The 23,198-nt window shown below is 57.3% G+C and overlaps 3 protein-coding genes across 5 annotated transcripts in view; 1 reads left to right on the top strand and 2 right to left on the bottom strand.

The window, feature by feature from the left end:
* Nucleotides 1-9,741, top strand: part of CRMP1 (collapsin response mediator protein 1) — a 39,319-nt gene extending 29,578 nt beyond the window's left edge. For both annotated transcript variants that reach the window (XM_081155385.1, XM_081155386.1), the window contains exons 8-14: nt 1,057-1,177; nt 2,082-2,238; nt 2,662-2,803; nt 3,592-3,762; nt 5,221-5,400; nt 5,722-5,887; nt 8,729-9,741. In XM_081155385.1, coding sequence (XP_081011511.1) covers nt 1,057-1,177; nt 2,082-2,238; nt 2,662-2,803; nt 3,592-3,762; nt 5,221-5,400; nt 5,722-5,887; nt 8,729-8,820 — 1,029 coding nt within the window. In that variant the 3' untranslated portion in view covers nt 8,821-9,741. The remainder of the gene's footprint in view (nt 1-1,056; nt 1,178-2,081; nt 2,239-2,661; nt 2,804-3,591; nt 3,763-5,220; nt 5,401-5,721; nt 5,888-8,728) is intronic.
* Nucleotides 1-23,198, bottom strand: part of STK32B (serine/threonine kinase 32B) — a 616,411-nt gene that overhangs the window by 339,368 nt on the left and 253,845 nt on the right. The window lies entirely within an intron of this gene.
* EVC (EvC ciliary complex subunit 1) overlaps nt 10,075-23,198 on the bottom strand; it is a gene marked incomplete at its 5' end in the record, with an annotated part of 39,804 nt that continues 26,680 nt past the window's right edge. For both annotated transcript variants that reach the window (XM_081155367.1, XM_081155368.1), the window contains 9 exons: nt 10,075-11,347; nt 11,466-11,577; nt 12,226-12,319; nt 13,686-13,812; nt 15,873-15,984; nt 17,697-17,841; nt 18,992-19,198; nt 19,966-20,176; nt 20,938-21,047. In XM_081155367.1, the coding sequence (XP_081011493.1) occupies nt 11,266-11,347; nt 11,466-11,577; nt 12,226-12,319; nt 13,686-13,812; nt 15,873-15,984; nt 17,697-17,841; nt 18,992-19,198; nt 19,966-20,176; nt 20,938-21,047 (1,200 nt within the window). In that variant the 3' untranslated portion in view covers nt 10,075-11,265. The remainder of the gene's footprint in view (nt 11,348-11,465; nt 11,578-12,225; nt 12,320-13,685; nt 13,813-15,872; nt 15,985-17,696; nt 17,842-18,991; nt 19,199-19,965; nt 20,177-20,937; nt 21,048-23,198) is intronic.

Consider the following 23,198-nt stretch of genomic DNA (forward strand, 5'->3'; position numbering starts at 1 on the left):
CAGAGTGTGTGTGTGTGTGTGCGTGTGCACAAGTGTGCCTGTGCAGGTATGTATGAGCATGTGTGTGCATGTGTGTGTGTAGGGGACAGAGGAAGACAAGCAGGGCACCCTAGCAGCCTTTGAGTTGAGGATGTTCCCTGTGTCGTCTTCAGATCGTATCCGTCCTCGGGATTTCTGCTCTGGGCCTGGCCCTGGCCCTGTGCCGGACACCTGGGGACACAACACAGTAGACAGGCCCCTCCCCCAGGGGCTCCTCCCCCAGGGGCTCCACACATGAGCCCACGAGCTGCTTGTTCCTGGTCCCTGAGGAGCTAGGACAGACCCGCAGGCGGGGGCCACAGACTTACATCAGGTGGATGCGGTCGCCACTGCTGGTGCCAGCCACCCGCAGCAGGACCCTGTGTATCTCCTCCTAGCAGACCATGTGGCATAAGAACCAAATACAATTCGGCTTAACGCTCTTTTTTTTTTTTTTCAAATATATCTTTATTGATTTCAGAGAGAGAAAGGGAGAGGGAGAGAGAGAGCTAGAAACATCAATGATGAGAGAGTCATTGATCGATCCCACAACCTGGGCATGTGCCCTGACTGGGAATCGAACCCTGATCGCCTAGGATCCTAGGTCGACGCTCAACCGCTGAGCCACGCCCAGCCTGGTACCTTTTGCTTTTTAATCCTTACCTGAGGATAGGCTCACTTTTCATTGATTCTAGAGAGAGGGGAAGGCGGGGAGGGGGAGAGAAACATCAATCAGTTGCCTCCCCTATGTGCCCTGCTGGGGACTGAACCTGCAGCCTGGGTGTGTGTCCTGACCGGGAATCGAACCCGTGACCCTTCAGTGCACAGGCTGGTGACGCTCCAACCCACTGAGCCGCACCGGCCAGGGCTCTTTCTTTTGTTAAAATCTAGTCTTTTCCGCCTTTGAGACAGTAGGTTTTCCTCTGACCGCACGTGAGGAGGGTCAGAGGACTCTGGGCAGGGAGAGCCCCGGGCTCTCGGGGTGGGCGGCGGCTGCCCTCCACCCCTCCCGTGACCGTGGATCTGCTGTGCCCCCAGCTGGAGGCCGAGGCCGTGTTCCGCGCCATCACCATCGCCGGCCGGATCAACTGCCCCGTGTACATCACCAAGGTCATGAGCAAGAGCGCGGCCGACATCATCGCCCTGGCCAGGAAGAAAGGTGCGCAGCCCCGCGCCGGCCGCCCGCGGGGCCCAGTCTGCAGGGAGGGGTGTCCAGTGGGGTCAAGGTCACTGATGGGATGGAGGCCCTGCCCGCAGACTCGCTGCCATTGCCGGGAGCCTGAGCCTCCCCCCACCCCGGGCTCCCTGCAGTTGGAAAGGGAGATGGGATGGCGGCAGAACACAGACGTGTGGCCAGTTTTAGGTGATTCCTGGGTGCCCTGGGCCCTGTGTGACCTTGGGTGACGGCGTCTGAGCCTCAGTGTGGCTGGGTGATCATAGTGGCTGTTAGCGTCTGTCTCTCGTGCCAAGACCGTTCTGGCAGAGGTGCGCCTGACCCCTCCCTGGAAGGCGGGTGGAATTTGGGAAATTGCGCCCTCAGGAGGCCCTGGGTGGGATGCACAGCCCCGCTCCCTGGCCCTGGGTGGGACAGCTCTGAGGCCAGTCACAGCCTCCCAGGGGTCCCCGTGCACTGAGCTGCAGGTGCCCACAGCCATGACTTGGTGATCACTCACCTTTTCTGGCTTCTTTGTCCCTGTATGTTACGTCCGCAGTCCCCAGCCAGTGTGTCCTGGAATCACCTCCCAAATATAATGAACTTGGCTCCTTGAGGATCTGCTCCTGGCAGGACCCGAGACCGCAGAGCATGTCTCTGCCTCGGTAGACGGATCTGTAACAGGAGAGAGTCCTGTCCGAATACTAACAGCACCACCAAAGAGCTGGCTGAGTGGCCCAGCGGGTGCTGGGTGCCTGGGGCTGGGGGTCTCCGGTGAAGCCTGGAAGGATAGACCATTTATTACCTTTGGCCGATTTATTTTCTGCAGCCTGAGACCTACTTTTTGCATCAGTATCTCCCACTGGAGACCCTTCGCTCTTAACCACGTGTGTTTGTGCTTGTCCCCAAGGTCCCCTCGTTTTTGGTGAGCCCATTGCTGCCAGCCTGGGGACCGACGGCACCCATTACTGGAGCAAGAACTGGGCCAAGGCGGCAGCCTTCGTGACCTCCCCTCCCCTGAGCCCAGACCCGACCACGCCCGACTACCTGACCTCCCTGCTGGCCTGGTGAGAGCGGGGAGGGAGTTCAGGGATTTGGGGGGCAAAGGGTGAAGGGTCCTCCCCTCCTCGGCCCAGCTGTCCTAGGACCAGAGTATTTTAGGGTAAGAAAGCCTGGCCCTCTTCTGGCTGGATTCCTGTCCCAGGCGAGGAAGAGGAGTCTTGCCTGGGGAGCCGTAACCAGCCCAACCCAGAGCCCACACTAACCTAGAACCTTCTCCCTGTGTCTAGGGCTCCTTCCAGCTTTCAGCAAGACACCCACGGCCACAGGGCCTTTGCACGTTGCTTACTAGTGCCCGTGATGTGCCCCAAACCCCTCCCCAGAATCTCTGTGGGGTTTTCAGTTAGAGCCCATGTCGAGTGTCCAACGTCGGGGTTTGCCCTTCGATCTGAGCTTAGCCCTGAACCCCACCCTGGTTTTGTTCTCACCAGTGGAGACCTGCAGGTCACCGGTAGTGGCCACTGTCCCTATAGCACTGCCCAGAAGGCAGTGGGCAAGGACAACTTCACCCTGATCCCCGAGGGCGTCAACGGGATCGAGGAGCGCATGACCGTCGTCTGGGACAAGGCGGTGGTAAGGCTGCACCCCATCTCTCCCCCCAGGAACATTCTAGAAGGCAGTGCATCCTGGTCCTTCGCTCTCCTTCCTGTCTGTCTTGGAGGCCGAAGCAGAGCGCATGGGAAGGGCCCCTGAGCAACGGGGACTCTGAAGGAGGCAGCACCTGCCTGTGGCCCTCCACACTGGCAGCCGTGGCAGCCGTCAGTGGCAGCTGTGGCTCCTTAGAAGTGGTATAGGTTTTGTTTGTAACCATATTTTAGTTCCTGTAAAGGTGACTTTCACTGACTTAAAACCAAAGGTATTTTTTTCTTTAGTTAATGCTCACCCGAGGATATTTTTTCCATTGCTTTGTTTTAGAGAGCGTGGAAGGGAGGGAGGGAGGGAGAGAACGAGGCAGAGAGAGAGAGTCGGACAGACGTGGATTGGTTGTCTCTTGCCTGTGTCCAGACTGGGGCCAGGGGATCGAACCTGCAACCCAGGTACATGCTCTTGACCAGGAATTGAACCCAGGACCCTTCGGTGTGCAGGCTGACACTACCACTGAGCCACACTGGCTAGGGCCAAACTTGTTCCTTTCTAGTAACGTTGGGCCCAGACCCTGGCAGGACCCTGTGACGCTACTATGCGGGTACCCGCGAACCTGTGAGCGCTTGGTTCGGGTGCCGCCCTAATGGGGCCCGGAGCTCTCCCAGCCGGGGGAGGGGAAAGTTCTCCCAAGGGCCCCCATGCAGGTTCGGGGCATTGCCTGTCTGCCTTCTCCCGGCCCTACTACGGGTGGTCTCATCGGTGGGTCTCACCTTCAGGCTACTGGCAAAATGGACGAAAACCAGTTTGTCGCTGTCACCAGCACCAATGCAGCCAAGATCTTCAACCTGTACCCCAGGAAAGGGCGGATCGCCGTGGGCTCGGACGCCGACGTGGTCATCTGGGACCCCGACAAGGTGAAGACCATCACGGCCAAGAGTCACAAGTCGGTAAGGCCTGGTTCACCGGGACGCTCGCCCCGGGGCCGGGTGGGTGTCTTGCTCTGCAGGCGTTTCAGGGACCTCGGGGCAGAAGGACTGCGAGGCTCCCGGCTGGGTGAGGCCTGGTGTCCGTGTGACTCAGCCACTCGGCGCCTCTGCAGCCGAGGGCCGGGGTCCGAGCAGGCCCGCCGGGCGGCTGTGAGACGTGCTGTCTGTCTGTCCATCCCCCCCCCCCCCACTCTTGCCCGCAGACGCGCGGGTTCTCAGGCTCGGAGGGGAAGCACGCGCCCCAAGATTGTTCCTCCGGTTCAGTTACTGAGCTGCAGGGGATTCGATCTGGTTTAACCTCCTGCTTCGTGTCCACTGCTGACGGGCAGCTGGGGGAAGGGCTGGACTTGGGGCCACCGGGCTTTGCGCAGCCCAGGGGGCCTGCTCCCCGGGGTCCAGGCCCTGAGCCTGTGGCGGGAGGTTTCTCTGCACTTTGTGTCTTACATGCCCCTGACTTCTTTTGTTGTTGTTAATCTTCACCCAAGATATTTTTTCTATTGATTTTTAGAGAGGGGAGGTGTGAGGGGGGAGAGAGAGAGAGACACAGACAGACATCAATGTGAGACAGACACATCAATTGGGTGCCTCCTGCATGTGCCCCGACCAGGGCTGGGGATCGAACCTGCAAACAAGGTACGTCCCGTTGGCCGGGAATTGAACCTGAGACCCTTTGTTGTGGGGGCTGGTGCTCTGACCACTGGGCTCGCCGGCCAAGGCTCGCATACATTTTGTATCTTTTGAATTTCTTTACCATATACAGGACCTACTTTTTAAATAATCAAAAGCAGCCGGCTGGTGCTGGCTGCATTCGCTTTAGGAAAACTGAAAAGGAATGTGTGTTTGCAGGAAATGTTTTGTCTTTCAAATTAGCAAAAAAGAAAGGGAAAAAAAAGAAAGAAAGAAAGAAAATATAAACATGACCTTCCGCAGAGCTGCAGGGGATTCATAGACATGAAATCTTGAGGGGTCTCCCCGGGGCCCATGTACTGTCAGTCAGTCTGAAGCCTCCGGAGTCTAATTTGCCAACAGACCATGGGTGCCGTAGAGAGCGTATGTCCTTGACCGAATGGTTCAATTTTAGACAACTACCCTCTCCTAAAGAAAAAAAATATGTTTAAAACGACACAGAAATGTCTGTCACAGAGCAGCCTGTGGCCTAACCCCAGGGGCCCCATTCACATGTATGACGCCTCAGACCATATTAGTTTGATTATAGAAAACCACCCTCCACCTAAATGCCCAGTAGCCAGGGGTTGGTTATGCAGATGGAAGAGTGCGGTGGAATATTACACAGCCCTGAAGAAGGCGTCTTCAGAAGAACCCTGGGAAATGCCCGTGATCTGAGGTTGAGTAGGGTCACCGTTGGGCCCACGTGGCCGGCAGGAAGCTGTGAGGGCGCAGCGTGGTTCTCGCCCGCAGGCGGTGGAGTACAACATCTTTGAAGGCATGGAGTGCCACGGCTCCCCGCTGGTGGTCATCAGCCAGGGCAAGATCGTCTTCGAGGACGGCAGCATCAACGTCAACAAGGGCATGGGCCGCTTCATCCCGCGGAAGCCTTTCCCCGAGTACCTCTACCAGCGCGTCAGGATCAGGAGCAAGGTGGGCGCCCAGGGCCCCTGGTGGGCAGCGTCCGCAGACATCACAGCCTTGCGAGCCTCCCTTTGCTCATGTGTCACCCGAGCTGTGACACTGTCCCCCACCTCAGGGCTGGAGTCAGAACCACACCGTGGGGGTCCCAGGGCTTTGCAGACTGAAGGGAGGGGCGCACGTGTGTATGTGGAGTTAGGTAGCTTGTGGGGTGTGTGTGTGTGTGTGTGTCTGTCCCCCCGAGGTGACCTCAGGTCACTGTCCTGCCCGCAGGGCTCTGAACGAGAAGGCGCGTGCACCTGGCCCATCACTGGTCCCCCTCTCCCTGTTTAGGTCTCTGGATTACAAGGGGTCCCCAGGGGCATGTACGACGGCCCCGTATACGAGGTGCCAGCTACACCCAAATATGCAACTCCCGCTCCTTCTGCCAAATCCTCGCCTTCCAAACACCAGCCTCCGCCCTTCAGGAACCTCCACCAGTCCAACTTCAGCTTATCAGGTAGGGACCCAGCAGCCGGGGCTCCACTCCCTGGCGGTCGCCAGGGGCTGCACCCCCCGGGAAATGACCTCACGGCCTCAGGCACCTGAGGAGGGGACGGGGCATCCCCTCCACCTCTCCTCTGGGTGGGGCGGAGTGGGCCAGGGGGAGGTCAGAAAGCCCAGAGGCCCGTGGGGGCGGCATAGGGATGCCTGACCCTGGCCTGTGCAGAGTCTACATAGAAACTGGCTCATCCTCAGTTACACGAGGGTCACCTTTACACCGTTCCCGGGAGTGGGGACGCAGTAGCCCCGTCTGCCCACTGGGCCCGTCTTCCGCCTGCCCCTTCACTGCAGTTTATCACGCTGCGGGGCCTCGTGACTATTTCGTCCTCACGACAGCCCTGTGCGTAGAGCGATACTACTCCTGTTTCTTTAAAGAGGAAATCGAGCCCTCGGGAAATTCAGCGTCCAACAGCCAGGGCTTGGTGCTCAAGACCTGTGTGGACAAAATCTGAAGTTGGTTGGCCTGGTCCTGCCAACGCTGTAAAGGCCCCAGGGACAGACGGTCCACAAGGTCACCACAGGGGGGAGGCTGCACACGGTGGGCACATCGAATTGGGATCCTCCCGCCAAATAACACAAAAAGCTTGTGCTGCAGGCCGTGGTGGGTCCTAGGAACACAGTGACGAGTTAAGACAGCCCTCCGTCTCTTCCCGGGGTCAGCAGGCTGTTTATTGATGGGCCCGTAGTAAATACTTTAGGCTCTGCACACCAACATGTTATAAGATGAAATGGCTGTTAAAATGCAGCGATTTAAAAATGTGAGAACGATTCCTAAGTCACGGACTATAAGAAACAGGAGGTGGGCTGAGTTTTGTCAGGGGCCCTAGTTTGCTGCCCCCGGTCCAGCAGGAAGGAAGGACATCGAAGCAGAAAAGGGGAAACGTTAGTGGGGGGGGGGGTGGCAGAGAGAAGATGGGACGTCAGCGTGGGGGGTGACAGGCCTTCCCTCCACTCGGGGAGTGTCTAGCTCAGTGATTACGTGATGGGGACGTGGATCGGGGGTCCCCCAGTCCAGTCCCTCTCCCTTCCCAGGAGCCTTTCGTGCAAGAGCTCCTTTTACATGGACGTGATCCTAATATTCACAGGTAACTAGTATTAAAAAGGTTTTCTTTATGTTTTTATTGATTTTAGAGAGAGAGGAAGGGAGAGGGAGAGAGAGAAACGTCAATGTGAGAGAGAAACATCCGTTGGCTACCGCCTGCGTGACCCCTGCTGGGGAGGGCCAATGCCTCCCTGGCTCTCCGGGGCCCCAGCCCCGCCCGTGCCAGCCTCACAGCAGTGGCACAGGTGACTTCATTTGCTACCAACAGCATCTGTGCTTCCCGACACCAGGAACAACGTCACACGTGTCCTCTCACACATCTGCGTGACGTGCCGTCAAGGTGTAGCATGATTTATCACACTGGCATCCTTTTGTCCAGCGGGTATTTTCAGAGAACCTGACAAGTAACCGGGAAGGTCCAGGGGACTATGAGGGTCAAAGGTAGTAAGCGGAGGCTCAATTTCGGGGCCCTTAGGAGATGCTTGAATTACCAGGAAGATACACTGTCTGCCAGTGAAACGAGAGAAAATCAGTCAGTGCTCAAATCCAAATTCCTAGTGGCCGCCCGGCTGGTGCGGCTCAGTTGGTTGAGTGTCGTCCAGCCACCAGGAGGTCACCGGTTCGATTCCCAGTCAGGGCACATGCCTGGGTTGTGTGCGGGCTGGATCCCCAGTCCGGGGCGTGCAGGAGGCAACCCATGGGTGTTTCTCTCTCATCAGTGTTTCTATTTCTCTCTCTCCCCTTCTCTCTCTCAAATCAATTTTAAAAATATTCCTAGCGGCTCACCCAGATCACATCACGTCACAGGTGGAGGGGCCTCTACTCTTACTTTACAGAAATGGAAGTGAGGCCGAGCGGGGAGGGGAGGGCGTGTGTGATTCCAAATGACCCAAACTGCAGGCATGGCTCGTCCCAGAACCCGTCTCCTGACTCGAGGGAATTTTCCCTGCAACACCCCTCTTCCCGGCATCATCTACTGTCTGCTGTTTATCCGTTTAATGCATACTCCTGAGCAGCAGGCGCTGGGCTTGGTGCTGGAACTTTACATCTTTATTTAACTGCAAGAGGTGTGAGATTAGGATGATGGTTGGCTTTGCAGATTTAAAATTTTAAAAAATGTGATTCCCCCCTCCAGATCTGCCCATTGCAAATGAGGCGAGTGATTTGAAGTCTGAGTAGTTCACACATACACACACGCACACACACACGTCTGCACACACATGCAGCCCAAGCACAGCACATACAGGCCTTTGGAGCGCTGGCCCTGTGCCCAGGGTTCTGACCGCGGGTTCTGACCTTGTGGTAGGATCAGGTTCTGGATACAAACCAGTCAGTGCCGACCTCAGGCTTCCCCGCCCTTTAGGTGTGTCCTCCAAATTCCTCACCTGTGAATTGGGAGTAAAAACACCCCTTTGGTAGTATATCTTGTGCTCTGAGCTCAACAGCCTATGTTAAAGCACCGAGTCTGTGCCTGCACGCAGTAGGTCCTCAATTCATGTTTGCCCACCTGCCTCAAGAACGTGAAGCCAGACAAGAAAGAGCTCAGTGTGGTCAGGGCTGCAAGAGGGTGACCCCAGGGCCTGAGGGGCGCAGAGGAGGAAGCAGCGCGCCCTGTGGGGGCCGGGGGGCCTTCCTAGGGGTGAGCCCGGACTGGGCTGAGGGCTCAGCGTCTGAAGGCCGGGGACATGGGAGGGACCCAGCCCCCAGGGGCAGCAAGCGGAGCTGGGGACAGAAGTGACCGGCTGTCTCTTTCAGGTGCCCAGACAGATGACAACAACCCCAGGCGCACCGGCCACCGCATCGTGGCGCCCCCTGGGGGCCGCTGCAACATCACCAGCCTCGGTTGACGGCGGAGCGGAGGAGCTCGAGTGAAGGATTCTGGGAATACTGTCCACTCCTTCCCCGGCTGTGTCTTTCAAGCCCATAGTTTTTTTCGGTACGATGGGGGACACCTCGAATGCTGTTCTTCCCTTTTTCGTTTAGGAGGAAGTGGTTCTAGTGTGGTTCGTTTGCTTGGCAACCCCGTGCCCCGCAGTTGTGTCCACGCCGATGCCCACTCGAGCTCGGCGCCTTTCCCCACGCCCCCCCCCCCCCCGCGAGCACCGGTCCCGGCGTCGCCCGTCCTGTCCCCCCCCGCCCCGGCCCCGTGGTTCCCGAGTGGCTCCTTTGCACCCGTAGCTGTTCTAGGGTAGTTGATGCATGTTGCTGAGTTCCGTATGCAAGTCCGCGCGCGTCTCACGGCGCATGACCGAGGACAACGTAGGCGCCAGGCCGAGACCTCAGGCCCTCAGGGCAGCTCCCCGCTTAACACGAAGACGTCTACCCCTTGTCCCCACCCTCAGTCTGCGCTGGACGGGAGCCCCCCGCCCCTGCCGAGACCTGTGAGTCCTCAAAGAGGCAGGGAGCTTGGAGAAGTGTCATCCGCGTCCTGTGTCGGAAACCCCGGTCTCTGTGCTGCGTGTCACTGGCCATGATGTCTTTCTGGTCTGTGTGTCCTTCTGGCCAGCTCTGGACGCCGGGCCGTGCCAGGTGCACACTCGGAAAGGGGCCTCTTGTCCCCGTTTAGGGCCAACGACCGTGGGGTGACGGCTGCTTCCAGTGGCCCATGTCTTTGTCCCTCTGAGGTTGACGGGGCACTCAGATTTTTAAAGTTTTGTACAGTTTTCCTTTGTAATCACCCCCATTTTTACTTAACAATTGACTTATTGTGGCTCTTATTTCTGAATTCAAAGCTTGTGAAAAAATAAATGGCCCACTGGCCCGCCTGGGGTGTTGTCATTGGAGAGTTAATTAGGGGTTCAGTGCCCCAAAGTGGCAGGGCAGTAGCTGGGGGCAGGGGAAGAAGGGTCCCAGGGCATGTGGCCCGTGACACTCCCGCGGGCCGAGGGAGTGAACCGGTCATCTGTGCGAGACCCGCGGAGGCCGAGGCAGCCAGCAGGACTGCCTTTACCGTGACTTGTCACCATCAGACATTCCCACGTGGCAGCCACCTGCCTGCAGAAGGCCTCTGTGTGGAGGACCCCCGTGGCAGAAATGAAAGTGATTCCTGTGCAAACCAGGTCCTCAGAAGGCCGCAGGAAGGACTCTTGTGAAGGATGCTGCAGGATAAGGAAATGATTTATTTTGCCGCGAGAGGGCGCTGGTGGTTAACTTTGGAAACGGGGACCGGCTGACGCCGAGGACAGGTTAAAAACAATGCCGTGGTCATGGGTCACTTCTGTTAAGGAGCCACTTTCCTGCCTACAGGAGTCTGATATAGGTTATAAGAAAGAAAAGTGCAGGTCAAGAAAATCCCCGAAACAGTGGCTCCCAGAGCCGAGAGCCCCCCATAGTCTGCGGATTCGTGGAAACACTGAGCTCTCCCTCCTGGATGGCCTTAGGTGAGGGGTGATGGCCCCAAGGGGACATCGGGCGGTGTCTGCAGACGTTTTTGGCTGTCACACTGGGGATGCTACTGGCATCCAGGGGATAGAGGCCAGGGGACTGCTGAACATCCCACAATGCACAGGACGGCCCCTCCCCAAACAAACCATCTCACCCCAAACGCCCACAGCACCGAGGCTGAGAATCCCCGATTTCAATGAAAAGAGCAGTTTTCTCTCTGGGTGGGGAGACCTCTCCTGGAAGTGACTTATGTGGGCCGGTCTGGAAGCTCTGGGCGTTCTCGCCACCCCCCGGGGAAACAGTGACCCTGAAACACTCCTCAGGAGGGGGTGCTGCATGCATCTCTGTGTCTGGGTCGGGGGCCCTGGGACCCAGACCCCCAGTGACCAGGACTTCGCTGCTGGCTGATCCCAGGACGGGAGTGGGTCCAGGTGAGAACCCTGTGGCAGTCAGTGGCCAGGTTCACGGGACGGGGGGGGGGGGTGAGCATGGAGGAGAAAAGTCCTGACCCAGAAAACACCAGCCACACCGTCACTCCCAAGAGGCAGAGAGCAGGGGCCCAGGGCTGGAGGGAGCATCTGGCGCTGGGGGAAGCAGGGTCGGGGGCACCAGGGCACATTGGTGGGCACTACCGAGCCAGGAAGAAGGGATCCCCGAGGGACCGAGCCGAAGACAGAACTCAGAGTGTGCCCAACCCTGCGCGTCTGATTGTCCGGAGAAGCAGGGTCTGCAGCACTCACTGTTTTTCAGGCACATTGACACCATCCACTCTCCACCTGTGAGCACGGGGCACCCCGCCATCGCCCGGGCCAGCGGGTCCCTCCTCAGGTTTCTCACGGGGGGGGGGGGGGCGGGGGCAGGTGCACTCAGACCGTCTTCAGGTTCCGTCCCCAAGGACAGGCCTCAAACTACAAATTGCTGCTTTTCTTCAGTAGCTTCTTAGGATTCTCCCCGTCACCTGCGTCACTTTCCTGTGGGCTCAGCCTTTTGCTGTGAAGTGTGGGAGAAACGCAGTCAGGGCTCTGATCCCAGGTCTGGCCGGGCTCACACGCACGCTGTAGGTGCTCCACAGGCACCCACGGGCACTAAGCCGGGGGCCCTGTTGTACCTGAGTGGTCCTGAGGGGTGTTCCCCGGAGGCAGGGTCGTCGTTGCTGGGCCCCCCGGGGTCTCCTCTGTCCCGGACGGGGGGCTTCTTCTTTTTGGTCCTTAGGGGCTTCTCTGTGAAGACACAGGGACCCAGACATGGCTCTGTGACTTCAGGCAAGCGACAGCTTCTCAGCCTGACTCCAACCCAGCCTGTCTCTGGGCCAGGCACACACTCAGAATCTTACTGCTATCACACCCATTTAACTTGTAGGGAAACTGAGGCCCAGGGGGTAAAGTGCGCTAGCCACACAGCCTATAAGTGGCAGGGCTGGGATTTGAACTCAGGGCCGCCAGGCTCCCGCTGTGTGTCCACAGCAGCTGGCTGACTGGAAGACGCTTGAAGCGTAGGAACCTGAGTCACAGCCACAGTACGCAGACTTTATTTCAAGAGACTTGTGAATTCTTACACACCTTCCCGTCACTGCCACACCTGGTGGTGCACTGATATCTCCAGCAGAGAGAGGAGTCAATAACCCCACTTTGCAGATGGGGAAACAGAGTCAGAGATCAGACACGGCTGGTGAACAGCAGGCCCAGGAATTGGAATTACTGATCCCCGGAGAGCAAGGAGGCCCCAGGGATGAGCTAACTGAGGCCGCTCATTTACAGATAAGAACAGGAAAGCCCAGAGAGGGTAAGTACAGTGCCCAAGGCCACATAGCTAGTTAGTGGCGGCCATGGGACTGGAACCCATATTCCCAGCCACCTCCCACGACTTACCTGACGGTCCACGCTTACTCGAGGACGGTTTGCTCTCGGCAAGGGGCACCCGGGCCAGGGCCGCCAGCTCGGAGATGAAGCTCTGCTCGGCCTCCTGAATGCAAAGCGAGGCGATCAGCAGGCCTCCCTCTGAATCCCTGCACCAGGACGGGGCTGACGCCTCCAGGGCAGCTGAGGGGCATGTCCCCGGCGTGGAGAACTTTCCCAGAAGCCTCCAGGGAGGTCAGGGGCAGGGCAGAGGCAGTGGAAGGGAGGGAGCCAGCGTTAACCAGCTCCTGCCAGGTAACCCCTCCTCACACCGGCCACGGGTCCCCATCCTACAGACGAGGGCACTGAGGTGAGGCGGGCCACGAGGGCCACGGAGGTGACGGCGGCTGGCCCAGGAGCTCACCCACTCCTGCCTGACTCCAGTCTCAGTTCATAACTCCCAGCCCTGGGGTTTAACCACACAAACCTGGATCCATGGCTTATAACAGTGTGACCCTGGACAGTGACTCAACCTCCCAGAGCCTCAGTTTCCCCATTTGTAAGTGGGATCCTAGTAGGAACCTGCTCCTGGGCTGGAGACATTAGGTGGTACAGGTGGCCCTCTCAGCCAGTGAGTGTATCACAGACCCTCACTGGCCCTGGCTGGTGTAGCTCAGTGGTTAGAGAGACACTGGAGGGTCTCTCTTGCTCACTGGAGGGTCATGGGTTCGACTCCTGGTCAAGGGCGCGTATGTGGCTTGCACGTCAGATCCCCGCCCAGGTTGGGGCGCCTGTGGGAGGCAACCAATCGATGTGTCTCTGTCATATCGATGTTTCTCTCTCTCTCTCCCCTCCCACTCTCTAAAAACCAATGGAAAAATATCCTCACCCCTCAGGCGAGGCTTAACAATTTAAAATAACAGGCCCTCAGTAAATGTTAACCACTGTCACCATGATTCTCGTTGCTGTCACCACCATCGATACCACATTCGTGGCGCATACTGACGGGGCCCGACACTCTCACAGCCGCCTCCACTCTGCAATATCTGGTTTTCTTTAAAGGCGATCGATTGGCCTCACAGCCTCACTTTATAATCCCACACTGATGAATTTTCTGCGATGAGATGCCCACCTTCTAGCACAAGCACTGAGCTTCCGGTACGTTCTACGTCACGAACAAGCCTCAGTCCCCAGCAACACCGCCGAAATGACACTGATAGCCCACGAGCTGCCGACCCCACCCAGGGAGACGCTCACTGGACAGGACCGATCGGCGCCCAGGCCTGGCCTGAGCCGGGTGCTGCAAACACGTGGGACCCCCAGGCTCACGGCAGATCCACGAGGCTGACGCATCACCAGCCGGTGAGACTCGGCAGGGCGGAGGGGGCCCGAGCGGGAGTGCAGGCCCCTCGCAAAGGCCCCACTGCCGGCCTCTGGTCACAAGGCCGGTGTTCTGCTATCCCTGCCTCGCCCAGGCGTCTCCGAGCTCGTACCTGGAGCTGGGTCTCCAGCTGCCCTTCCAGGAGGTCCAGGCCTCTCGCCCTCTGCTGCCAGGTGTCCAGGCGGATGCGCTGGTGGGCCGTGAACTGGGCCAGGAACCTCCCCTGCTGCACCCGCATCCTGGCGGAGGAAACCGAGGCGTCAGCGCCGCCCTGGCTGGCGGGGGGTCAGAGGCCCGGCGCAAACCTTCCCCCAGGGCGGGCTGCGTCCTGCGAATTAGTGACCGATAGCGTAGCCGCCTTGAGCGCTCAGAGCCACGAGAGAGTGGCCAGGACTTACTGCGGCCACAGGAGAGCCCCTCCGACAGGCTGGCTCATCACAGAAGTGATTAACTCGGGGGGTTTACTGACTCTCTCTGCACATTTTTCACTGGGTCCTAGGAGTGGCTTGGTGACATCAGCAGGCCAGAGAGCAGAAAAAGGGGGGGCAGGAGGACCCTCTGGGGTCCTGAGGTCCTGCAGCTGCAAGGACATCTTCGTGTGAGAAAACGATCTTAACCCCGGGTGGGGCCCATCATGAAAACTGCAGAATCACCCAGCCCCTCCCCTGTGAAACAGGAAGCCCCTTTCCCAGGCAGCCGCATATGAGAAATCATGAGACCGGCAGCCCCATGCCTCCGAGCGGTGGACAGACTGAGCAGAAAGCGGGTCCCTGACCCAACAGAGCCCCCCTTTCAGGGGCAGAGCCCTCGCCTGCCTGCGTGAATGCCCTCCCTTCCTCAGCTGACGGTTCTCTGGCCTCCTCCATCCCATCACCCTGCTTCCAGGATTGCTCTCTGCCTCCTTCTCGGTCTCTTGTGGCTGATTTTCTGAGAGGAGCCGAATTTCTAGACCCGAAGGCAGCAGCCACCTTCAGCATCACAGGCGGCCACCCATGAAGTACCCGAGGCACAAAACTCCACCTTGCTTTTGCTTCACCCTCTCTTCTGCCAGTGACATCTTTCCTCTCTTCTTTCTATTTGCCTGGCAAACTCCTATTCATCCTACAAGACCCCATCATCCATCCATCGATCCACCCATCCACTTATTTGTTCATTCATAAAAGCGTCTCTGGCCTGCCGGGTTCTGTGCTGGGTTTTGCAGCTGCAGGGGTGAGACTCAGCCCCTGCCTTCACGGAGCTCCACACTGAGCCGGGGCGGGGAGGGGGCAGGCATGGGACAATTAGCTGTGATACTGCAGCGGTCAGTGTTCCGGGCCTCAGTTGCCCTGGAAACCCCTCCTTATCACAGGTGGTGCTGACTTTTCTCCAGTTTGGGAGGCCACACAATGTCCTCAGATGTCCATGCCCTAATCCCTGAAACCCGTGAAGATGTTACATGGCAACTGGGACTTTGCCATCCTGGTTAGGGCATGACTTTGGGATTTGGAAACAACCCGGTGTTACCCAGGTGGCCTCAATCACCGGAGCCCTTAAATCAGAGAAGTTTCCCCAGCTGGAGTCAAGAGATGTGGCAGAAGAAGGCGGAGAGATCCTCAGGCAAAGAGAGCCCAGGTGTGACCAGGACGCATTGCCTTGGGATGTGGGGGCCACATGCAGGGACCAGAGAGAGGCCTCTAGGAGGCCAAGGGGACCCCCAGCTGACAGCCACGTCAGGGAACTTGTTCTACAGGAGACTGGATGCTGCCAATGACCTGAGCGAGCCCGAGACAGTCTTCCCAGAGCCTGCAAGCAGGGCCCCGCCCGGGCACGCCTGGATTTTGGCCACGTGCGACTCGGGGAAAGTAGCAGCACCGCCCAGGCGTCTGACCTGCAGAACGGTGAGGTCACCTGCTACCTGCGTGGTCTGCGGCGGGTCCCTGGTAAGGTAGCAGCAGGGACGCTGTCTGCCTCCCTTCCTGCTCCTTCCCTGCACCTCCGGGGCCACGACCCATAAACAACCCCCCCCCCCCCCAGGTCCTCAGGCCCCGGTCTGCTTCTGGGGGCCTCAAGGTATGAATGAGGGGTGGTGCTGTGTCGGGGCTGTGAACGCCACTGAGAACTGGAAAGGAAACCCGGCCACGCCTGACGGCTCATGCCCGACGGCTCATGCCCTGTGCCAGGCCCTGGCAGGGCCGTGTGTGGAGCCAGGAGTGGGCAGGGCTGGGCCTCCAGGCAGCCGAGGATGCTGACCCTTGCAGGCCACATCCGAGGCTGGGGGAGACACGCGACGTGCAGGGCAGCTTGCCCTGGGGGGCCTCACCTCTGGTGGACGCCTTGGGAGGCTTCCTCAGCTCTGCCCGCCACCTCGCCCGCCGACGAAGGGTCACCGAGCTCCTGCTTTTTCCGCAGCTTGTAGTTTTCCCTTCTCTCCCCTGGAAACGAACACGCGACAGTCAGACGCATGTTTGAGGACCGACCCTGTGCCGGGTCCGGGTGGGTGCTGGGTACAGAGGTCAGCAGGACACACCGTGGAGTGCCACTGACACGGCCCCAGCGGTCCACCCCGGAGGGCCTTGGGGGGGGGGATGCCGCGGCCTCCGCCGCAGACGGGCAGGCCCCCAGGAAAGCAACCGTGCTCTGCCTCCAGCCGCTGGGCCCCCGCTCTTGCTCCAGGAGAAAGGGAGGCATGTAAGAAAGATGTGACACAGAGGACACCCCAAACATGAAACCACGCCAGGCGGAGGAGCGGTCCGACACGCAGAGCTGCGGGCACGGAGACAGATGCTCCCTTTACCGATGTGGGTGCTGAAGTGGGTGCTTCCCAAGGATCTGGGGAGTCTGGCCTCTGAAGCCTGAGGTGCAGGGGACTCCTACCCTGACCTAGCTGCCATGCCTAACTAGCCGCCCACCTAACTAGTCACTATACGTAACTGCTTCGACACTTGCCTAGTTGTCACACTTAACTCACAGCGAGGCAGGTGTGGCAACTAGTTGTCCAGCAGGCCACCTACCTCGCTGGACCTGAGCTTTCTAGCCCTAGAGGGAGGTTTAACTGGATGGTCTCCAGGGCTATGACATTCTGTGAGTTTTAAATAAAAAATAATTTGAGGAATGAAGAAAAAAATGAGACGTTAATGTGGCCTGTTAAGCTCAGTTACACTGTATCAGTTCATTCACTGGGCAACCCCCACATCAGAGCTGGGGTATCAGGGAAGCAGGAACTGAGCACATGGAGGGTTGGCTGAACCCTAGTCCCACAGATGGGGAAACTGAGGCCTCAAACGGGGATGTGAGCACCCTGGTCCTGAATGACCCGGTCCCGGCTGTCTCCCACTGGGCAAGACCAACCCTTACTCTGGAAAACCGTAATGAAGGGTCTGTAGGGCTGGCATATTTCTGGGCATGGCCCAGATTTTATTTAAATCTAGGGTTCAAATTCCCCAGGACGGAGGGAAGACAGGGGCGCAGCTGAGCTCATTGGGAGGGACCGCGCTCACAGAAGCCCGCCCCAGGCCCGCTGCCCAGCGCTCATCTCGGGCCAGGTCCACCTCCGGCCCTGGGACAGTCCAGGTGTGGCCCTCCAGAGAACGAGGGGACCCTGTTCTGAGGCCCGAGGCAGGGAAGGATGTTACAAAAAGTGGCCTTGGAGAAGTTGGCATTTGTCCATTAATACACAACACCACTGCTGGCCTTGGGGGTACTGTCCACGCCGTTTCCCAGGGTCACCCTTCACGAGAGCCCCCGGGGAAAACTCTCTGGGTCTGGGGAGCCCTGGATGGGCCACCGGCCTGTTCTCACGGTCACTGCAACAGCTTTAATCGAAGACGTTTCCATCTTTCTGGCCACCAGGAAGCCCAGAGCCAAAACCATGTCACCACTTAGTAGAAATCTGATGACCACGAAGTATGTCCCAGGTAAGGGCCTCACCTAACTCCATCTCACTGCCCCGATTCACCTATTTTAAAAAACCCTGCTTTACTGTATATATGTGTTTCTTTAAGTGCCTTTTAAAGAGGCTTTTGGGGACAAAACGGGATAAGTAAGCAAGAGAAACATTAAAAATAGAAGATTTCCAAAAATAAACTTGGAAAACTCTGAGCGGGCCCGGCTCCTGGCTGCGGGGCTCCCCCTGGGGGTGCCATACCCTGCAGGGTCTGCAGCTGCTCCAGTCTGCGGTCCTCGTGGGCCTGCATGACCCTCCCAACCTGCTGGTAATAGGCCTGCGTGAGCCGGCCCACGCCGGCGCTGGTCACGTACACGCTCTCCACGGCCGCCTCCAGCAGCATCCTCTGCGGGCAGGAGGGACAGGACTCAGCGGGAGGTCGCATGCTGCGTGCCCCCCACCCCCCGGAGCCCCAGCTCCGTCTCCCAGCCACTCCCAACCCTGACTGGTGGGGAGGAGGCAGGGAGTGTGTGGTCGGTTTAAACCAGTCGGTAACACAGGGTGGGGCGAAAGTAGGCCTGAAGCTGTTCATACGGAAAACACTACAATAATTAGTAAAGAATAACCCAGGAATAAACTCTGTGTTTCATGTACTCACAACTGCAAACCTCCCTTTGCCCCACCCTGTGCTATTTCCCTTGGTCAGGGACGGTGTAGGGCTGGGTGTGGGACCCCAGCCAGTCAGATGCAATATTAGGGAGTCAGCCGGGGGAGGGGGCTTCCCTTTCCGAACATGAAGGCGAAGCCTCAGTGCAAGTCAAAGACTTTGTTGTTTTCCTCTTCAGTCCTGGGATGCAGATCTGGTGTCTGGAGGGCCGGGGGCCACTTTGAGACTCTGAGGCAACCAACTAACACTGAGAATCGTGGGTCAGAAAGGAAGAGCCTGGGCCTTGGTCTCATCGCAGAGCCCCTGAGCCGGGAACCACCTACCTCCACACGGCTTGTTATGTGGGATGAGTAACTTCTATTTATTGAAATATGTTTTTATTGATTTTAGAGAGAGCAGAAGGGTGAGGGAGAGACATCAACGAAAGAGAAACATTGATCGGCTGCCTCCTGCTACTGGGGATTGAGCCCACGGCCCGGGCATGTGCCCTGACTGGGAATCGAACCCTGACCTCCTGGTGCATGGGACGTCACTCAACCACTGAGCCACGCCGGCCGGGCAGTAACTTCTATTTATTTGAGTCATTTTTGGAAGACTTTCTGCTACCTGCAGTTATATTCATTCCTCTGTGATATGCCTCTGACCCAAAGCAGAAAGCGGGGAAATGCAGAGGTGCCCATCACTGGAGACTTGACGGGGGGTTAGCATCCCTACCGAGGTTCCAGATTACCTTCATCAAATGGTGGGCAACCTCTGCAAGACCAAAAGCTCCTGGGAGGGGACAGCAAGTACGGCGCCCAGGCGGCTGCTCTGTCCAAATCCCTCATCTGCCCCTGCCCCCCCCATCCTCTTGCCTTCAGGTTTCCCAGGGATGGGGGCTGGCGCACACCTTGAAGTCCTCCCGGTCCTTGGCCCGGCTCTTGGTGGCGGCCGTCCGTGCGTGCCCCAGCAGCGCCTGCCCCACGGCCCGCTCTGTGTGCTGCTGGAGGAGCCGCCCCGCCTCCTGGGCCTCGGCCAGGAGCTGCTGCTGCAGCTGCAGCCGAGTCTGCTGCAGCTCCTCCTCCAGCCTGCAGGTCTCCTCCTGCACGCGCGCCTCCTGCAACGGACAGCAGGGGAGGGGGGAGCCCAGGCTGCTGCCCGGCACAGGAGCCCGGCCGGGACAGCCACCAGGACCAGGACATTGGTCCACCTGCTCAGAGCCCCAGGAAAGTTGGGGAAGGGATGGAGAAGAGGCAGAAAGTGGAGGCGCCTGGGCTTGCAAACCCCAACACAATGGATGAGCTAGGTGCCTGTGGAAGGTGCCCCCAACCCAAGGCATTTGGGGAGCACCAACTGTGTGCCCAGCGCCACCTGCAGCCTGTCACACATACAAGAATGTCCTTGGGAGCGATGAGGACAGGGGCTCAGAGATGTTAAGCGACTGTCTAAAAGTCACACAGCAGAGCTGGGTTCTGAAACCAGATCTGAGTCTGAGAGTGATCTGGGGCATCATGGAGGCCAAAGCAGGGAATATGGGGCCCTGGGGCCTGCTTTCCTTGTAGGAACGTGAGTCAGAGGAGGAGGGGAGGGGTCAGAGGTGGGGCAGCCTGCTTCCCACTGGGCTCTCCTGGGCAGAGCGAAAGGGTGTGAGCTTGTCCTTCACCAGTGGGTCAGAAAACACCAGCTACTCTGATAGCTCCGTGGCTGCCTGAGACCTGGAGTCAGCCTGCCTGGGTTTAAATCCCAGCCCTGTAACTGACAAGTTCTTTCTTTGGATTTGTTAAAACCTTAAAACAGATTACAGGGCCCCTTCTTTGCAATCTCCTGATGACAACCCACCCGTCCCCGCTCTGCTTTCATGTGCATTTTCAGTATAATTCTCACCAGGGCTCTGAGCAGCTGCCACTGGTGCTCGTCCAGGCACTGGGAGGAGCCCTGCTCCAGGGCGTGCTGCTCGCGCAGCTCCTGCAGAAGGCTCCTCTTGCTGGACAGCCGCATGTGTGTCAGGGTGGCGACGGCGCTGCTGCGCAGGGCCAGCCTCCGGAGGGCCGAGCGCAGGAGCAGCTCGTGTCCCTGCAGGATGTACCGCGTAGACCTTTGGGGAGAGCGGGCAGGGGCTGTGGGTCAATGCTCCTGGCTTCTCTGAGTGCAATGGTTAATTTTATGTGTCAGCTGGACTGGGCCACGGCTGCCTGGACAGCTGACCCAACATTGTTCTGGGTGTTTCTGGATGAGATCAGTATTTACATCGGCAGACTGAGTAAAGCAGATTGCCCTTCCTGATGTGGGTGGGCTCTGTCTAATCAGTTGAAGGCTTGAAGTAGAGAAAGGCTGACCCTCCCCCAAATGAGAGGGAACTGCTCCTGTCTGCCTGCACTGAGCAGGGACATCACCTTTTCCTGCCTTTAGACACAGACTGAGATACTGGTTCTTCCCCTGCCTTAGCCTGCGGCTTCCTGACTGCACCCGACACCACCAGCTCTCCTGGTTCTCAGACCTTCAGGCTCAGGACTGGGACTATGATGGGCTCTTACGAGTCTCCAGTTTGCCAACTGCGGGTATTGTTACCTCTCAGCTCCTTTCTCCCCTCTTGCTGTCTCTATAGGGATAGATAGGTAGATAGGTAGGTAGGTAGACAGATGATAGATGATAGGTAAAGACGATAAATAGATAGATACACATATACACACATCTCCTTGGCTCTGTTCCTCTGGAGAACCCTAATACACTGAGCTATCAGGAAATGCCCCAATAATCACACCACACTAACAGACAGGGCAGTCAGTGTGTCTATCTTACAGGTGAGGAATAGGGTGGAGTGTCACACAGGATGCAAGGTCCCAACCCTGTACTCACTCTTCAGTGAGGCCACCAAGCCGGCCCAGCACGTTGCGGATGATGCTCTCATGGTTGTCCCGCAGGTGTGTCTGCAGTTCAGTGGACAGAGCGTGCTCTTCCATCCACACCTAGACCCCAGACAGAGGGAAAGGGTCAGCTCGAGTTCATCTCATCCATCACCACTGTGTTGGAACCTGCCTCTTATCTCTTCCTTTTTTTTTTACATATATATATATCTTTACTGATTTCAGAGAGAGGAAAGGAGAGGGGGAGAGAGATAGAAACATCAATGAGACCCGACTGGGGATCGAGTCCACACCTGGGCATGTGCCCTGACTGGGAATCGAACCCTGATCGCCTAGATTCTAGGTCAATGCTCAACCACTGAGCCACGCCCAGCCGGGCTCTTATTTCTTGTTTAAAATCCCTCTCGCCTGATTTCATTAACATTTTCTTATATTCCCTTCTAAAGACTTGAAAATTTTCCTATTTGCATTTGCAGTGTAAAGCACTGAACACTTATTTTCTGTGGTGTGAGGAAGGGATCGAACTTCCTCCAGACACGTGGATACTGATTGTGCCAGCACCTGTGTTGGATAGTTTATCTTCCTATGACTGGCTGCCCTGCCACTTTGTATCACAGAGTTTCCATAGATACATAGTTTCCGTATATACCTTCACCTCCTCCTCTGCTCTTTTACTCCGTGGGACTGTCTGTTTCTGCAGCCGCACCACACTGCTTTCCAGCTCTCATTCACAGCAAGACTTCACAGCTGCCAGGCGAGGCCTCCCATATTCTCTTGTACAAAACTGTCTCAGCTATTCTTGGCTGTTCTTCCTCTCATACGGATTTTAGGATCCATTTAGCAAGTTTTGGAAAACAGGCTGTGTGTTTTTTTCTTGTAATTGAGCTGGATGACGCTGATTAATCTGGACAGAATTGCCATCTTTCTAAATCTGTCTTTGAAAGTCATATACTCTCGTACTTTCCGGGCCAATGCGCCCCGGTTAAAGACCCCTGGGAGCGCACCCGCGGTGGGACAAATCGGGAACTAGAGCTAATCCTTCCCTCCTCCAAACAGGAGAAATACAAGCCCAGCCTTCTCTCCACCTCCGTGACATTACCCTCTGTTATTCTGGTTCTGTCCGATTTTCTAAAGTCCTTATTTTTTAAAGCACCGATGCTCCTCGGGTCAATATTATTTTTAATTTTGTGTATTCCCTTTGATGTCCTCCCTGGCTCTGACAGTTCTATATTCTATTTCTACACCCTCGGTGAGTTTAAATTTCCAACATACAGTCCTGACCCCATAGAACATAAAGTTAATCAATGTCCCCTTTACCTTATGACTCGATCTGTCACTAAGGGAAAACGTCCCAGGCGGTATTACATTGAGTATCACCCCTCCCTCCTCCTCTGCATTCGCTCCTCCTGGGACTCCTGTAAGACTGGGAGAAGCCCCCCAAGGGCGCCCTCTCCTGTTCTCCACGCCTCCTACCCACTTTCCTGCTCCCCTTCTCTTGAGCTCTCGGCTCTGCACCCCGGGCGACTTTCTCACAGTATCTTCTAGTCCCCACACTGTCGTCAGCCACATTTAACCTGCTGTTTAACTCATCCATCCGTTTCATGACTATAATTTTCATTCATAACAGTACATGGCCTTTAGTCTGTTGTCTCTTTTCGCCGTGTCTGGTCTTTACGGCGAGGCATTCCTCCTGTGTTTCGTATTGTTTTAAACGCACTTCCTTTGGAAGCACTTTCTGACAGTCCTCCCTCTGAGTGAGTTTCGGGTGTTTGCCGTGATCTGAACCTGGTGCTAGCTGAATGTGCTGACTCTCACGGTGGATTGTTCCTGTGTGTTTTGTAATTTTGGATGTTAGCTCATCTTCAATGTGACTTTAAACCCTGTGAAGTCCAAGGCCACACATAGCAAATAAATTTAAAAAGTGGGGCAGGGACTCAATCTAGGCCTGTCTTTCTCCAAAGCCACGTCTTTCCGGGCCCTGCCGTGCTCCTCGCTGACTATTTCGCAGCCGCAGGAGAACATAGGCCCAGCTCAGGCAGAGGGACTCGGTCATTAAGGTCCTTCCCTTTCCCCCTGTCGCTGCTCAAAGGGCGCTACCCCCAGCAGCCCGAAGGGGGCGCACGCTGCACACGGAACTCGATGGAACACAGGCTGCACCAAGCACCTGGGCCCAGACTTCACTGGGCAGGGAGAGGAGCCACCATCCCTCCAGGCAGCGGGACAAGCAGGAGTCAGGCCAGCGTTCCGCGTAGG

Source organism: Miniopterus schreibersii (genome assembly GCF_964146895.1).
Source record: "Miniopterus schreibersii genome assembly, chromosome: 1".
Taxonomy (NCBI): Eukaryota; Metazoa; Chordata; class Mammalia; order Chiroptera; family Miniopteridae; genus Miniopterus; species Miniopterus schreibersii.